Source organism: Paramormyrops kingsleyae, unplaced genomic scaffold (genome assembly GCF_048594095.1).
Source record: "Paramormyrops kingsleyae isolate MSU_618 unplaced genomic scaffold, PKINGS_0.4 ups42, whole genome shotgun sequence".
Classification (NCBI taxonomy): domain Eukaryota; kingdom Metazoa; phylum Chordata; class Actinopteri; order Osteoglossiformes; family Mormyridae; genus Paramormyrops; species Paramormyrops kingsleyae.
In genome coordinates, this window is record NW_027325980.1 from 473,338 (window position 1) to 491,262 (window position 17,925).

Genomic DNA, 17,925 nt, shown 5'->3' on the forward strand with positions numbered 1-17,925 from the left:
ACAAAATGCACGCTTTTTCAAAGTGTTGAACCTTGTAAAACAAATGTTCAAAAACAGGGATTCAGTCTCTTTTAAAACACAAAGGAAACCTTATAGTTTTGCTGACAAATTTCTAAGGATAAAGCCACTTCAGTACAAAATTGTCCACTATGATTTAGAATCAGACCCCATCTTATAGAACAGCTGACTCTATCCATTTACAAATCACATTTTTAAATGACTTACATATCCATTTCAATATCTGCAATGAAACATTTATGCAGCTTAGGATGTTAATCAAATAAAAAGAGAAGAAAAAATGTATTTGCAGTGGCATCAAAGTCAATGAAGTTGTCCACGGAAAAGCTTGGTTTTAAAAGCTTGTACTTTGGCAGATAGCTTGTTTCCGTCTAATTCCATAAAAATCTTCTGCAGAGCTTCAAATGTGTATTTGAGCTCTGAAGGGTAGCTCAGGTTCAGAGCATATATGACACTAAGCAACATTGCCACTGCAAACGCCACACTACCCAAGTGACCCAGCACTTCTACTCCCTCTGCGATTATTCCAACATCCACCAGATCATCGCCAGGCTCTGCACCTTCATGTTTGATCACAAAGATGGCAAGGACTGTATCTTCCATGGCCCTCTCTGCACTTTGTCTATCTGTGTCCTATGGTAAAACCAAAACCAAAAGTCATTTTTCACTAAATTGAATAACATATTACATATGTTTATGATCTCATTTTTACTGTGGCAGTGTTGAGTTATGATCAATTTACATACATAACTTGATAATCTCCTAACTCAATAAAGGAAAATAAACATACCATATATTCCCTGATCAGCTGATCTGGATCTTCATTCAGGTACAAACAGAGACCTTTCAAGACAAATTCTCGCTTGATGTCAATACTGTCATTCTAAGAAAGCAAAACAGAGAAAAGAAGAACATCAGGTCTATACCCTCAACTCATCCCTTTTAACACAATCCACTAGACACTGCAGGAAATAGTAGGTATTAGCTGTTATGCTAAATCAGGGCTCAAAGCTTTCCCGAAAGCAATAGTTTGTGCCTTAGTCTTTAAAGCAGGTTATATCAATACCATACCTGTGTCACGGGTACCATAATTCTCTGAATTTTTCTCCCAAGAATGCCGCCTTTCTGTGCATATACCTTCATCAGGTTTTCAGACAGCAAATCAAGTCGTGAGAAAAACTTTGACTGCAAACTGATAGTTGTTATTCTCTTGAATTCTGTAGCCATCTGCCAAGACAAAGAAAAGTAATTACACTCAAAAAGATCAGGTACATGATGAAAACACATTTTGATATAAATTACTAATCTATAAAGAATATTGCCAAAGGTGTAGCAATTTTTAGATTTAGATCATGAATAAATTCCTGATTTCTTTCTAACCAAACAAGCAGCATGGTTGCATATGCAATAAATGAACAAAATAAAACAAAAATTTAAAGAATTAAAACCAAAGCAGATGTCCCTTCACAAAAGGATTTAGTTACCTCGCGCACTTGAAAGAGTGCAGGCCATCTCATTTTAATATCAGCAATCATAGGTGAGTCGCCGACTATCTCTAGCCTTCTGTGTGCAAAAGTTTTATCCATCATCATTGCCACAGTGTCCTGACTATCCCTCTTCTTAACTTCAGAGACTAGAGAAATTCTTATCTTTTCTTGTGTCTCTGCTGTTTCACCCAAAGGATAGGTGGGACAGAAGTTGACTTCTGCTTTTTTTGGCTTCTTCACACGATAGGCTGGACTGCATTTGCCCTCTGGTTTGCGTTTCAAAGAATTTATTCCCACTTCCGGGCATCCAATCTGTCTGAGCTTTGAGCGGTAATTGCCAAGCTTATACTTTAGACTTGCCTTCCATCCACTATGACCACTCACTGAACCAGGTTCTCTCAAACATGGATGCTTTGATACAAGAGCTTCTGCTACATTTTCAAAATCGGCATCAGAGGGGTAAACTTTGTACTCAATAATTTTTTGTGCCAAGCTATCAAGAATTGTAGACTTCAATTTAACATCAGGGTTGAACAAAGCACCATTTTTTCCAAATGCAGTGTTTGCCCTCTCCAGCTGTAGCTGAGCATCATAAGAGAACTGGGGAATTGGGAAGGAAAGAGGCCACACAGAGGATCTTGATGAGGAGGTGGACTCAGCAGAAGACAAGATCTCTGTGTCACACAAACTGCTTGAAGTGGAAGTAGAGTCATCTAGACAGCGGGAGGAACCGACAGCTGAGAAGGGAGGGGGTGGAGAGCCGTCCAGCTGACTTAGTGCAGAGCTGGTGGAAGCCTTCAAAAAAATTACCTTGATGGTACCCCTGTCCTGGATTTCAGATGTTGACTGCAAGTTCATAAATTCATTCCCAAATTCGGCATCCATAAATTGAAGCCTGAAGTCTTCTTCTAGGCCACACTGACTCATTATTTCTTCAGACAGTTCCATGACAGACCCGGGTATTCCACCAGGCAGGACCAGCCGGTGGGAATTGTTCTCTCCAAGAATTATTCGAAGCTTCACTGGTGGAGCCATTTCACAACAATGAGTTCTTTAATGAGAAGGAGAAAATAAGCATGGCACATTTGACTGTCATTTCTACAATACTGATAAATAGTCCACAATTTAGCTTGCATGTTACAAACTAGACTAGTATGTACCTTTTGAGTGTCACCATTCGCAGTTGTCCAACTAAATAGTCTGCTAAAGGGTAATAATCTGCAAGTTCATCAATACCAACCAATATAGTTTCTCTGGTTGGACTTGCCCTCAGCTCAAAGGCATGGAAATGCTCCCAGTACCACGCACTAAGCCTCTTCACTATGAGAAACAGTCTCTCTTGTACAAAACAAACTCTCAGAATCTCTGCGAATTCTGGCAGTCCTCCTGTAGACCCATAAGGAACTATCATCCCTTCTCTAAACTGCACACCTTTGCTCATTGCAGACTTGGTGAAATGAACTTCAGTTGTATCTGGAAATTTGTGTGTAATAGCCAGGGCTATATCATGCTTCAGAACATCAACAGGGACTGTTGAGACATTTGTCACATCAGTGGTAGGTTTTTGAAATCTAGATGATTTTAGGTGATATGAAATCATGACCTGATGTTTACTTGCTAGTGAAAGAGGCACATTTTTAAAACAACTGGTATGTCGTACAACATTCTTAAAAAAACTGTGCTTGGCCTCAAACCTTAGAGTCCAGTGTGCCACAAGAGGACCAAACATTCTGATCATTTTGGGATAGTGTTCCAAGTAATGGTGTTTTGGTAAGAGTTTCATACCAGGGAATACCTCAAGGAGCCTTTGTCTGTGCTCAGAAATTTTCCCTTCGAGGTAGGCAATTGATTCATCTGAATGTGCTGGAGCAACCACAAGCTCTACAATGTTTTTCAAGTCAAGCAATAGCTGCCACACCATTTCTTCCTCTGGCACCAGATGCCCAATTATAAATGGAAGCAGCCTCAACAAGGCCCAATTTTCATGGGCATTTCCGCCTATTGTTTTTCTTGTTGAAAAAGTACGAGGGATCACATGTGGCTTGTTTGTTTTGTCTGACCATTTGTAGTTAAAACAAACTATTAATTCATTAAGGCTTTCAAGACTAAAGTACTTTTTTGAGATTAGCAGTTCCGAGCAACGTGCTAATTCCACTGGCACTACACCCTCAAAAACATCATGAACAATATCCGGGGGATAACCTGTATGAACACTGAAGTGTGCAAGACTTTTAGTGAAAATGCATTGTCTTTTCACTCCAAAACAGATTATTTTATGTTCCTGAGCTGATTTCACATGAAACTCATGGAGTTCTTTTGTCCTAACACTAAAGTCTCCCACTTTTACCTCTTTTTGCTGGATTTCTGCACAGGATGCTGTGCAGAATCTGCAAAAATACTCACCAGAAAAGCTTTCAGTAAACCCAGCTATTCCATGAGCTGCTAGGTTATCTGCTACAACAAGCTGAACTGTACCTTTAATTAAGACACTGGCCCAGCAACGGAACAAAAACTCCATCTTGCTCCAAAGTTTTCAAATCCTGAATAAGAGGGTCTAAGACAGTGTCATAACCATATTTTTTTACATCATCAGATCTACATAAGACTGCCAGGTAAATGGAAGACAGTGATGAATGTGAACCTGGAGGCAAGTTGTTCAAAATCCAATATAGTGCGCAAAGCTTATGTTTCCTACGAGAAGTTCCAAGCGGATTGCAAACCTCAAAATCATCTATGTATAAACTTAAACAAATTCTCAATTCATTCCCTGACAAAAAACTGTTTTCCTGGAAGAAAGCACCATCCTGAGAAGACCTGTATATTTTCAGTTCACTTGTCATCCTACTTTTCTGTTGTGCTAGATGGTTTTTGACTACAATATCCACCACCTCTCTATTTGCAAATACCAGCTGCAAAGATTTTAGTACAGGAACATACTGAAAACTTCGGCTTTCTTTGGCATCAAGCATAAACTCAACAGGTTCTACAATATTAAAGCTCGCTGTTACTCCCCTCGAGGTTAAACAAAGGCTCAGGTCGTTCTTGGATTCACTGACATTTATTTGGACAACGTCTTTTACATTGAAGTCCCAACAATGCCGTCAGAACTACGAAAGAAATAGATAACTTAAATAACCCTTCTAAAGTACACATAATAAACGAAAAATACATACAACAAACACGTTAACACATACCTCATTGGCCTCTCTGACTCAAGAGGAATAAACTTAAACTTGGATATGGCTTCTTCAATTCTTCTTACTTCTTACGCTCTTTAACTTAACTCTCTTAATGATGTGTAGCTAACGCAGCGCCTCGTGTGCTACCTTGCCTGCAGCGACCCGGAACTCTCTTGATTGTCCTAATTAAACAATTCCCAAGCGAAATAAAGAAAAATAAAAAACGTTCCACCTCTTTATGAAATTTAGTAACACAATATGAAATGATTAACATGTATTATCAAAATAAAATATATTACTTATTTATTCTAATGATTATTCTGCTAAACCTTCTAACATTAGGAATTAAATAAATGAGTTGCATCTAATGGCAGCTACACTCGCTTTATAATACTGTTTACGAAGGTAAGCTGTACTTAAAGGACCACCTTTTCCTATCACTTTAAGTAAGGGGTTAGAAATGGAGAGAGCTTTGGCTATTTCTTTGATCTCTGACTTCTCAGTTGTAACACTATGGTTTTGAAATATGTCTTCAACAATGTTGAGAGAGAGTGGCAACGTTGCAGAAGTAAACATGTAGTGCAGTTCCTCTAAAAACTCATCAAGTGTTGCACCTGGCACATGAGCAATATGCTCCAACTTGAGCAATATTGCAGCAAAATTCTGCTCAATTAATTTGGGCATGTTCTCTATTGCATCCATATCACTGGTTACACATGTGCTGCTGGCTTCACCTTCAGGGTCGGCATGACCACTTGTACCTTCCACTGGATTATGAGAACATTCGTGTGGCACTTGTGTAGTTGTAACCACACCAAACTTAAAATCTTTCAATCCATGTTTGTTATGTTTTCTGTTCTTGTGGGAATGAAATGTACCATATACATTTGTTTGAAAATGACAACCCTCAAACATACTGTACACTTTACTGTTTCATTGTTCTTCAAGTGACTGCCAATGTGCACAAAATAATCTCTCTCGGTAGAAAGAACACTACAAGTGCACAAGTGACAACTGAATGTTGACAGTTCAAGTAGCTCCTGTGAATCTTGTTTAGGGTGGACTCTGCTTAAATGAATGTATAAAGCATTCCACGTTTTAAAAGTACAAGGGCAGCTTAGATATAAACATGGGTAGTGCTGACTATGTCTGTGCTGCAATCTAAAGTGCTTTAATAGCTCATGCCTATTAGACACGGATACACTGCACTCCTTACACAGCCACATCCCTGCATTTTAATATATGAAAAATCACAACTATTATAACACTTAATTTATAAACATTCAAATAGTACTCCAAAAGTGTTTTAGCTTACCACTATAATTTTTTGTAGCAGCTGTAATTAGTGCTCCCTCAGAATCTGCAGGAAAAAGAAAAGAATCAAATATATTGGTTTATTCGAAGAGATTTGATATAACAATATGTGATGATTTTTTAGAAATACTGACCAAATTCACAGTTACAATGCTTATATTTTCATTCCTTAATTTTATTAATTGATGATAAGTGCGTACTTAACTATAGGAGGCATACGGAACGGTTCGATAATATATCAAGTACTGTTACACCTTAATAATAACCCAGAAATGCCAACATGGCTGTCAAAAGGTAAGTTTGGGTAGTCGCAATATGGCTAGTAAAATGTAGCCACATGCAACTAAATCTTATTTAAACTAGGATGAGTATAGTTTGCTTTGCAAAGCAAGATACTGCAGATATAGTTGCAAAGAGAGACATCGATATAATGCAAATACGCACACAGAAAGTATTCTGACCTTAACAATCAAATGTCGATATGATATGAAACAAAACCAAATCCCGGAAATTTAAGGCATTTTAAGTCCCAAAAAGGGAATGAGCGGGAATAAGAGGACGTAAGATAACCCAATTTAAGCTTCCATTTCATATACAGTCGTCCCTCGTTTATCGCGGTTAATTTGTTCCAGACTGTACCGAGTTAAATGAATTTCCGCGAAGTAGGATTCTTTATTTCTTTATTATTCGGCTGCATTCCCACTGTCTATCAACTTTTTAATGAATAAATGTATTTGAAAAAATCGCGATAGAGTGAAGCCGCGAAAGTCGAAGCGTGAAATGGCGAGGGACGACTGTATTACAAAGATAACTACTAAAGACAGTTACGCCAAATGAGAGATTAAACAAAACCAGAAACTGACGGATCCGAAAAGATTTTGAATACACCAGACCAGGCTTGAAACGATCCATGCTGGTACTGACCTATGAAGAATATAAAATATGAGCTTAACTCTTCTATATGGAAAAGAGAAGGCTACCTGACATTCTCTAACCACACTGCACTTTCTTATGCCGTTTCCCTTCTTCTATAGTAAAATGTTTTACAGCGTTTTGTTTCTGCGCCTACACTGCGTACATATATGTTAAGATATGAAATTTACTCTGTGCATTAATATGAATGCATTTATATAGAATACAATACAATAGAATAACCACTTTTATTTTCATTCAGAACATACACCGGTTACTGCATGCACATCAGAACGAAATTAGGCACTAGTTTAAAAATACTGCGGTACGATGGTATTACTTCCGAACAAAACAACTGATAAAATGGTTTGCAATATTGCAAAAGTTCACTTACAAAACACGTTAGCTGGATAGTGCGGAGAAAAAGATGAGGAATCCTTTGTCCAGCAGAAAAGTCTGTTCCCGGGCAAAAAACGGATGAATGTATTAACTATGCACGCATGCGCAATCATGGCCATAGTTTATTTTTTCTACTTGATTTTAATCAAATTAAATAAGCTTCGTCAAAAGGCAGTAAATATATTTTGAAATAACTTGTTATTATTTAGTACAATCATGTACTGTAATAGATGCATAAAATAAACTCAATTTTATTGCGTTGGAGCTACTAAGGACAGAAATCATTTTTTTCAGTGTATAAGAGTTCGACCTACCATTATAGGAAAATGTGTTTCCGTGAAGAAATCATGACAAACTAACACGAAATGAAGTTTTCATCATAACTTGAAATTCTGAGTTCATTTCATGAAACCTGCGTTTCCCCTATAAGAGTTCGACCTACCATTATAGGAAAATGTGTTTCCGTGAAGAAATCATGACAAACTACCACGAAATGAAGATTTCATCATAACTTGAAATTCTGAGTTCATTTCATGAAACCTGCGTTTCCCCTATAAGAGTTCGACCTACCATTATAGGAAAATGTGTTTCCGTGAAGAAATCATGACAAACTACCACGAAATGAAGTTTTCATCATAACTTGAAATTCTGAGTTCATTTCATGAAACCTGCGTTTCCCCTATAAGAGTTCGACCTACCATTATAGGAAAATGTGTTTCCGTGAAGAAATCATGACAAACTAACACGAAATGAAGTTTTCATCATAACTTGAAATTCTGAGTTCATTTCATGAAACCTGCGTTTCCCCTATAAGAGTTCGACCTACCATTATAGGAAAATGTGTTTCCGTGAAGAAATCATGACAAACTACCACGAAATGAAGATTTCATCATAACTTGAAATTCTGAGTTCATTTCATGAAACCTGCGTTTCCCCTATAAGAGTTCGACCTACCATTATAGGAAAATGTGTTTCCGTGAAGAAATCATGACAAACTACCACGAAATGAAGTTTTCATCATAACTTGAAATTCTGAGTTCATTTCATGAAACCTGCGTTTCCCCTATAAGAGTTCGACCTACCATTATAGGAAAATGTGTTTCCGTGAAGAAATCATGACAAACTACCACGAAATGAAGTTTTCATCATAACTTGAAATTCTGAGTTCATTTCATGAAACCTGCGTTTCCCCTATAAGAGTTCGACCTACCATTATAGGAAAATGTGTTTTCGTGAAGAAATCATGACAAACTAACACGAAATGCAGTTTTCATCATAACTTGAAATTCTGAGTTCATTTCATGAAACCTGCGTTTCCCCTGTAAGAGTTCGACCTACCATTATAGGAAAATGTGTTTTCGTGAAGAAATCATGACAAACTACCACGAAATGAAGATTTCATCATAACTTGAAATTCTGAGTTCATTTCATGAAACCTGCGTTTCCCCTATAAGAGTTCGACCTACCATTATAGGAAAATGTGTTTTCGTGAAGAAATCATGACAAACTAACACGAAATGAAGTTTTCATCATAACTTGAAATTCTCAGTTCATTTCATGAAACCTGCGTTTCCCCTATAAGAGTTCGACCTACCATTATAGGAAAATGTGTTTTCGTGAAGAAATCATGACAAACTAACACGAAATGAAGTTTTCATCATAACATGAAATTCTGAGTTCATTTCATGAAACCTGCGTTTCCCCTATAAGAGTTCGACCTACCATTATAGGAAAATGTGTTTTCGTGAAGAAATCATGACAAACTAACACGAAATGCAGTTTTCATCATAACTTGAAATTCTGAGTTCATTTCATGAAACCTGTGTTTCCCCTGTAAGAGTTCGACCTACCATTATAGGAAAATGTGTTTTCGTGAAGAAATCATGACAAACTACCACGAAATGAAGATTTCATCATAACTTGAAATTCTGAGTTCATTTCATGAAACCTGCGTTTCCCCTATAAGAGTTCGACCTACCATTATAGGAAAATGTGTTTTCGTGAAGAAATCATGACAAACTAACACGAAATGAAGTTTTCATCATAACTTGAAATTCTCAGTTCATTTCATGAAACCTGCGTTTCCCCTATAAGAGTTCGACCTACCATTATAAGAAAATGTGTTTTCGTGAAGAAATCATGACAAACTAACACGAAATGAAGTTTTCATCATAACTTGAAATTCTGAGTTCATTTCATGAAACCTGCGTTTCCCCTATAAGAGTTCGACCTACCATTATAGGAAAATGTGTTTTCGTGAAGAAATCATGACAAACTAACACAAAATGAAGTTTTCATCATAACTTGAAATTCTGAGTTCATTTCATGAAACCTGCGTTTCCCCTATAAGAGTTCGACCTACCATTATAAGAAAATGTGTTTTCGTGAAGAAATCATGACAAACTACCACGAAATGAAGTTTTCATCATAACTTGAAATTCTGAGTTCATTTCATGAAACCTGCATTTCCCCTATAAGAGTTCGACCTACCATTATAGGAAAATGTGTTTTCGTGAAGAAATCATGACAAACTAACACGAAATGAAGTTTTCATCATAACTTGAAATTCTGAGTTCATTTCATGAAACCTGCGTTTCCCCTATAAGAGTTCGACCTACCATTATAGGAAAATGTGTTTTCGTGAAGAAATCATGACAAACTTCCACGAAATGAAGATTCCATCATAACTTGAAATTCTGAGTTCATTTCATGAAACCTGCGTTTCCCCTGTAAGAGTTCGACCTACCATTATAGGAAAATGTGTTTTCGTGAAGAAATCATGACAAACTAACACGAAATGAAGATTTCTTTGTAACTTGAAATTCTAACTTCATTTCATGAAACCAGCGCTTCCCCTATAATAGAACTGTCACGCCCCGCTCCGTACGCTCCCGATGTGTGCCACGCCCACCTCGTTACCTCATGTGATTCCCTGATTGTTTTCACCTGTGATTCGTTACCCTTAGCCTGTCTCTTGTATTTAGTCCGTGTCTAAGTCAGTGTACCCCAGATCCGTCATTGTAGTGTCTGTGAATGTTCCTGCCTGGTTACCCTCCGTCTCAATTAAAACCCTGTTCGTCCGTATTTACGGCTCTAGTCGCCTGCTTTCCGGCTCGCTTGCCCCGCACCGTGACAGAATGACAGATCTCCCCGAAAGCACGAAGCAGCAGTCCGAGCACCACCGGCTCGGACTGCTGCAAGACTTCGTGTATTGGCAATCCCAGCCCGAGGTCCAGGAGGACCCGACAGCCCTGGAGCTGGCTAACAAAGGCACGGACCTGCTCGGTAGGGAACGCCCAGCCGGGCAGAAATACCCGCTGACGAGGGCACGGAAATGCCTTCGCCACCTGAGCTAACGAGCAGCCAGGAGAAGCGGAGCAGAGAGCTGGCGGAAGCAGCCCCAACGCTCTACCTAGCCTGCTCTTTACTCCCCGCCTGGGATGATACCGCCACTACACGCCTGGCGAGCTCCCATCCGGAGAAGCCACCTCCGATGGAAGCTTACTTTTATCGGCCTGAGCGTCTGGGGCACGGCGGAATTCGCGTCGTAAGAGACTCCATTCCACGGGTCCCTAAAGCCCTTAAAGGGACAATGCCTTCTCGCTCGGCGCCCCTCCTGCCGCCCGTGCCGAACCTAGCGGCCGCACTGCCTGCTCCGGACCTGTCAGCAGCACCGGCCGCTGCTGCCGCCGCTCTGTCCGCGGCACCGCCTGCTGCTGTTGCCGCCGCTCTGTCCGCGGCACCGCCTGCTGCTGCTGCCACCGCTCTGCCCGTGGCACAGCCTGCTGCTGTTGCGGCCACGCTGCCAGCAGCACTGCCTGACCCGCCTGTCCTGCCTGACCCGCCTGTCCTGCTTGTTCTGCCTGCAGTCCCTGCAGCTGCCCCCACTCTGCCTGCGACACTGCCTGAGATGGCGGCGCCCGCTGTGGCGCCGCCCGCCACGGCGCCCCCTGCTGGTCAGGAATTGGTGGTGCCTGCTGCAGCTCTGCCCGAGGGCTTGGCTTCGCCTCCACCTGCAGCGGGGGAGGCAGCTCTGCCTGTGGCGCCCCCTGCTGGCCGCACGCCGGAGGTGACCGTCGAGGCGCCCCCTGCTGGCCGCACGCCGGGGCACCCCCTGCTGGCCGCACGACGGAGGTGCACGCCGAGGCGCCCCCTGCTGGCCGCATGACGGAGGTGCACGCCGAGGCGCCCCCTGCTGGCCGCGTGAGGGCGGTGCCTGCCAAGGCGGCCCCTGCTGGTCGCACGCCCGAGGTACCTGCCGAGGCGCCCCCTGCTGACTGCACGCTCAATGCGCCCCCTGCTGGCCGCACGCCAGAGGCACCCGCCGAGGCGCTCCCTCCTGACCTGCCTGTCTCGTCTGTCCTGCCGGCGCCTGAACTGCTTGTCTCGCCTGTCCTGCCCGCGGCCCTGCCTGAGGCCGCTCCTCCCGTCCTGCCCGGCCTGCCTGAGGCCACGCCCGCAGCTCCGGCTGCACCGCCTGCGGCCATGCCCGCGGCTCCGGCTGCATCACCTGCAGCCACGCCCCCTGCTCTGCCCGAGCCTACACCCTCGGGTACCTCCCTCCTGACTCCCTTGCCCTTGCCCCGACAAGGCCCACACCACCCGGGACCCCGCCTTTCAGTGTCCCGTAAGGGACGAGGACACAGGCGTCGGGTCCAGGTCCCGCCCTCCCTGCCCCCTGGCTCGCCCGTTCGGCCCCTGGCTGTGGCTCGGTGGCTGCCTGCGGGTCCTGCGCCTCGGGGTCGGCGGTCTCCGCCGGGTCCCCCCCTGGATCCTCGGTGCCGGTCCTCGGTCCCACCTCCGGCTCCGTGTCGGCCGCCTCCGGGCCCCCCTGCTCCGGCTGTGCGTCGGACGGCGCCTTCGCCAGCTCCGGCTGCGCCTCCGCCTGCCGCGGCTTCCCCCTCCTGCCTGCCTGCACTGGTGTTCCCTTCTGCTCCCTCCGTGTCCCCTCCGTCACTCCCTCGTCCCGTTCCCTTGGCTCCTGGGTGGTCCCCTTCTGTTCCCTTCTCCCTCTCACCTGCGGCCCCTCTGGCCACTGCCCGTCACCCGCCTGGGCTCCCTCGGGCTCCCCTTTGTCCTCCTTCCATTCCGGTCTGGTCTCCCCTGACTGCTCCTCCTCCCTTCGTCCCGCCTGTCTTTGTTCCTGGTCCCTCTGTTCCTCCTCTGTGTACTCCTGGCCCCTTCGTGTCGCCTGTGGGTGTTCCCTCCATGTCACCCTTTTCTGTCTGCCTGTCTGCGTTCCCTGTTCTCTGTCAGGTCTTGTCGTTTTACTCGTCTTTGGCCTGTTCTGTGTCTCTGTCCTGTTTCCCTGGTCTCGTTGATGGTTTTGTTCTTGTTTTCCAGGTCCTGTTCCCGGTCCCGTCCGTTGCCTCCTCTCGGGCGCGCTCGGGCGGAAATCATGACAAACTAACACGAAATGAAGATTTCATTATAACTTGAAATCCTGACTTCATTTCATGAAACCAGCACTTCCCCTATAATAGAACGACCTACCACTATTGGAAAATGTGTTTTCATGAAGAAATCATGACAAACTAACACGAAATGAAGATTTTTTTATAACTTGAAATCCTGACTTCATTTCATGAAACCAGCGTTTCCCCTACAATAGAACGACCTAACCTTATAGGAAAATGTGTTTTCATGAAGAAATCATGATAAACTAACACGAAATGAAGATTTCATTATAACTTGAAATCCTAACTTCATTTCATGAAAGCAGCGCTTCCCCTATAGTAAAACGACCTACCATTATATGAACATGTATTTACAAAAAGAAATCATGACAAACAAACATGAAATGAAGATTTCTTTGTAACTTGAAATTCTGACTTTATTTCATGAAACCAGTGCTTCCCCTCTAATAGAACGACCTAACATTATAGGAAAATGTGTTTACATCAAGAAATCCTGACAAACTAACACTAAATTAAGATTTCTTTGTAACTTGAAATTCTGACTTCATTTCAGGAATCCAGCGCTTCCCGTCTAATAGAACGACCAAACATTATTGGAAAATCTGTTTACATGAAGAAATCATGACAAACTAGCACGAAATGAAGATTTCTTTGTAACTTGAAATCTTGACTTTATTTCATGAAACCAGTGCTTCCCCCACAATAGAACGACGTACCATTATAGGAGAAAGTGTTTACAAGAAGAAATAATGTCAAACTAACCGGAAATGAAAATTTCTTTATAATACGAAATCCTTACTTCATTTCATGAAACCAGCGCTTCCCCCACTATAGAACGACCGACCATTATAGGAGAACGTGCTTACATGAAGAATTCATGACAAACTAACAGGAAATGAAGATTTCTTTATAACACGAAATCCTGACTTAATTTCATGAAACCAGCGCTTCCCCCACAATAGAACGACCTACCATTATAGGAGAACGTGTTAACATGAAGAAATCATGACAAACTAACAGGAGATGAAGATTTCTTTATAACATGAAATCTTGAGTTCATTTCATGAAACCAGTGCTTCCCCTACAGTAGAATGACCTACCATTATAGGAGAACGTGTTTACATGAAGAAATCATGACAAACTATCAGGAAATTAATATTTCTTTATAACATGAAATCCTGACTTCATTTCATGAAACCAGCGCTTCCCCCACAATTGAACGACCAATTCAATTCAATTTTATTTATATAGCGCATTATCACAACATTACATTGTCTCAATGCGCTTTACATTTCTGCCTCGTAAGGACCCCCCATTGAGTAAGCCAAAGGCAACGGTGGCAAGGAAAAACTCCCTAAGAGGAAGAAACCTTGGGAGGAACCAGACCCAAAGGGGGAGCCCATCCTCCAGGGGCCGGCAGATGAGTCAAACAAACAAGATGAAATGACTAAGCTAATACAGACAAGAGGAAGTGACTAAGCTAATACAGGGGTTGAAATATATGTCTCAATGCAGCGGCCGACCGGTGCAGGCACGTGGTGCTTGATGCACGATGGCAGGATTAATAGACACACAGCCGCAGGATGGATGGCGAGGCATCGTGTTGAGCCAAGGGCAGGCAGTTTGGAGGGTAGTTGCCGGAGGTCGAGGTAGATGTCTTGCAGGCCGCAGAGGCATAAACTCTTCAACGACATTGTGCTCCATGGAGCACACCCCAGAAGGGGTGAGGGAGGAAGTAAGAATAATTGTGTATTAGCCAGAGTTGAGGAAATCAGAGGCAGTGCAAGCAAAATGATCGAGTGCAATATTCGTCTAGGCTCCGGCAGATCTGAGTATAGCAGCATGAGAAAGAGGGAGAGACAGGCGGGAACACAGGCATGGGGACTCCCTGAACATCAGCACTCTAGTGTAGAGCTAGAGTGACAGCACTGACGCCTCAGTTTATCCAAAGCCAATGACACCGATCCCCACCCAGCTCATCACCTCATACTGTTAGTCTGACTGGGAGTGAGGGACTAGCTGGAACCAGAACTAGGTTTCCTATACGCTAAGCTATACAAGTGCGTTTTTAATCTAGACTTGAAAAGCGAGAGTGTGCCTGAATCCCGCACATCTGCCGGGAGACCATTCCACAGCTGCGGAGCTCTGTAAGAGAATGCTCTGCAGCCTGCCGTAGCCCTGTCTACTTTAGGAACTAATAGATATCCTGCTCCTTGTGAACGAAGCAGGCGAGAAGGGTTGTAAGGGACCAGAAGATCATTGAGATATTGTGGTGCAAGGCCATTCAGAGTTTTGTAAGTCAATAGTAATAATTTATAATCAATCCTAAACTTGACCGGTAGCCAGTGCAGGGAAGACAGGATAGGGCTAATGTGATCAAATTTTTTAGTTTTTGTTAGAACTCTGGCAGCTGCATTTTGTACTAACTGAAGTTTATGTAGGGATCCAGATGGACAACCCGAAAGGAGGGCATTGCAGTAGTCCAATCTAGAAGTTATAAAGGCATGTATTAGTTTTTCTGCATCTTGAAAGGACAGCAACTTCCGAAGCTTGGCTATGTTCCGTAGATGATATAATGCCGTACTGCTAATGCTATTTATTTGAGCACTGAAGCAGAGGTCGGAGTCTACCAGGACACCAAGATTTCTGACCACTGTTTTAAATTGAGTAGGGAGGCCGCTCGGGTTGGGGTTTACAAACTTATTGCGGGCCTCCTTAGGACCGATTAAAAGAACCTCAGTTTTTTCAGTATTTAACATGAGGAAATTCCTTGCCATCCAACAACGGATGTCTAGCAGACAGTCGGCTAAAGAAGAGAGCTGGGATGCGTCACTAGGTTTAACAGACATATACAATTGTGTATCATCAGCATAACAATGAAAATTAACACTGTAATTTCTAATTATGTTACCAAGCGGTAGCATATATAGATTGAACAGTAGGGGGCCCAGCACTGATCCCTGCGGGACACCATATCTTACTTTAGTGGCTATGGATGACTCATTGTTTACATGGACAAACTGGTAACGATCAGTTAAATACGAACGAAACCACAGTAGTGCTGTCCCTTTAATGCCAATCAATGTTTCCAACCGGTCCAAAAGAATATTATGGTCTACAGTATCAAATGCTGCAGTTAGATTCAGTAAGAATAATAGTGATATACAGCCACGGTCGGAAGCCATAAGCAAGTCGTTTATCACTTTGACTAAGGCCGTTTCTGTGCTATGATTGGGTCTGAAACCAGACTGATATAGCTCGTTAGCATTATTATCTTGAAGAAAGGAGGACAGCTGGTGAGCAACAACTTTCTCAAGAATTTTAGAAATGAAGGGAAGATTTGAGATGGGTCTATAGTTTCCTAAGTCACTAGGGTCAAGATTTGGTTTCTTTAGGATAGGTCTAATAACAGCCATTTTAAAAGATTTAGGAACATATCCAAGACTAAGAGATGAGTTTAACAAGTTTAACAATGTAGTGCTAATCAGTGGTGCAATTTCCTTAAGTAGATTGGTGGGTATTGGGTCAACAAGGCTAGTAGTGGGTTTGCAAGAGGAAATTAACTGAAGGAGTTCTGTCTGCACTACAGGAGTGAAACATTCAAAGATGTTATCATTAGTACTAATAACACTAGCACTAGCAGAGGATTGGTGGTTGTGTGCAACCGTGGGCGTGCTCGTGATGGTATGTCTAATCGTGGTTATTTTATTATTAAAAAACGCAATAAAGGCATCACTACCAAGAGCTTCTGGGACTTGTGAGTTTAACATTGAACGATTCTTTGTTAACCTAGATACAGTTTCAAATAGGAATTTAGGATTGGTTTTGTTATTTTCTATTAGTTTAGAGAGATACATAGACCTAGCAGTCATTAGTGCATGTCTATACTTAGACAGGCTCTCTTTCCAGGCAAATCTAAAAACTTCTAATTTTGTTGACCGCCATTTGCGTTCTAGCTTTCGTGAAGCTTGTTTAAGTTCACGTGTACGGTTAGAGTACCAGGGGGCAGGTTTCTTATCTCTATGTTTTATTTTCTTGAGTGGTGCTACATGGTCAAGAGTGGTACGAAATGATTCTACCATGTTCACGGTTACCTGTTCAAGTTCATTTACACATGACACTTCAGAGGTTAGGTTAAAGGACTGTGGGAGCTGTTCCAGAAAAGTTGCAGCGGATAATGAGGCTATGGAACGTCTAGTATCGTACCTCTGGTCTGGGGCTTTAGGGGAGTTATGTTGTATTTGAAATGTTAAAAGGTAATGATCTGAAAGTAGAGGATTCTGAGGGATAATTGATATGTGTTCTACCAGGACACCATGACTAAGAATCAGGTCTAGGGTGTGGTTACAGGCATGAGTTGGCCCAGTTACATTCTGATGTACACCGACAGAGTCAAGAATGGCAGTAAATGCTTTTGCTACTGGATCACTTTCATTTTCCATATGAATATTAAAATCACCAACAATCAAGGCCTTGTCGGTAGTAACCACCAAGCTTGTTAAGAAATCCGCAAATTCCTTAAGGAAATTGCTATAGGGGCCTGGCGGTCTATACACAATGGCAATGGTGATTGGAGGTGTAGAACTACACTTAGATGTGCTTGCAAGATTTAGAATAATAAATTCAAACGTACTAAAGCTGTAACCAGTATTTTCACGCACTCCTAGGTCGGTCTTAAATATTGCAGCAACTCCGCCACCTTTGCGATCGGGTCGAGGAGTATGCTTATAGCTATACTCAGCTGGAGTGGATTCATTTAGTGCCAAGAACTCAACCATTATAGGAGTACGTGCTTACATGAAGAAATCATGACAAACTTACACGAAATGAAGATTTCATTATAACATGAAATCTTGACTTCATTTAATGAAACCAGCGCTTCCCCTTCAATAAAACGACCTACCATTATAGGAGAACGTGTTTACATGAAGATATCATGACAAACTAAGAACATAAGAAATTTACAAATGAGAGGAGGCCATTCGGCCCATCAAGCTCGTTTGGGGAGAACTTAACTAATAACTCAAAGTTGTTAAAATCTTATCTAGCTCTGATTTAAAGGAACCCAGGGTTTTAGCTTCCACTACACTAGCAGGAAGACTATTCCATACTTTAACTACACGCTGTGTAAAGAAGTGCTTCCTCAATTTTGTTTTAAAATGTTCTCCCGCTAATTTCCACTTATGGCCACGAGTTCTA

The 17,925-nt window shown here is 42.3% G+C and overlaps 1 protein-coding gene across 2 annotated transcripts; it reads right to left on the reverse strand.

The window, feature by feature from the left end:
• Window positions 1-13: 13 nt before the first annotated feature.
• Window positions 14-6,040, reverse strand: LOC140586350 (uncharacterized). 2 transcript variants are annotated; one of them, XM_072708160.1, is made up of 4 exons: window positions 6,000-6,040; window positions 1,090-1,245; window positions 809-901; window positions 14-651 (listed from the first exon to the last, which is right to left on the reverse strand). In XM_072708160.1, exons 2-4 carry the CDS (start codon window positions 1,243-1,245, stop codon window positions 322-324), a joined length of 579 nt encoding a protein of 192 aa, XP_072564261.1. In that variant the 5' UTR covers window positions 6,000-6,040; the 3' UTR covers window positions 14-321. The 2 variants fall into 2 exon arrangements, with proteins under 2 accessions (XP_072564261.1, XP_072564260.1); XM_072708159.1 differs by lacking the exon at window positions 6,000-6,040 and adding an exon at window positions 1,503-1,645.
• Between the last annotated feature and the right edge of the window lie 11,885 nt (window positions 6,041-17,925).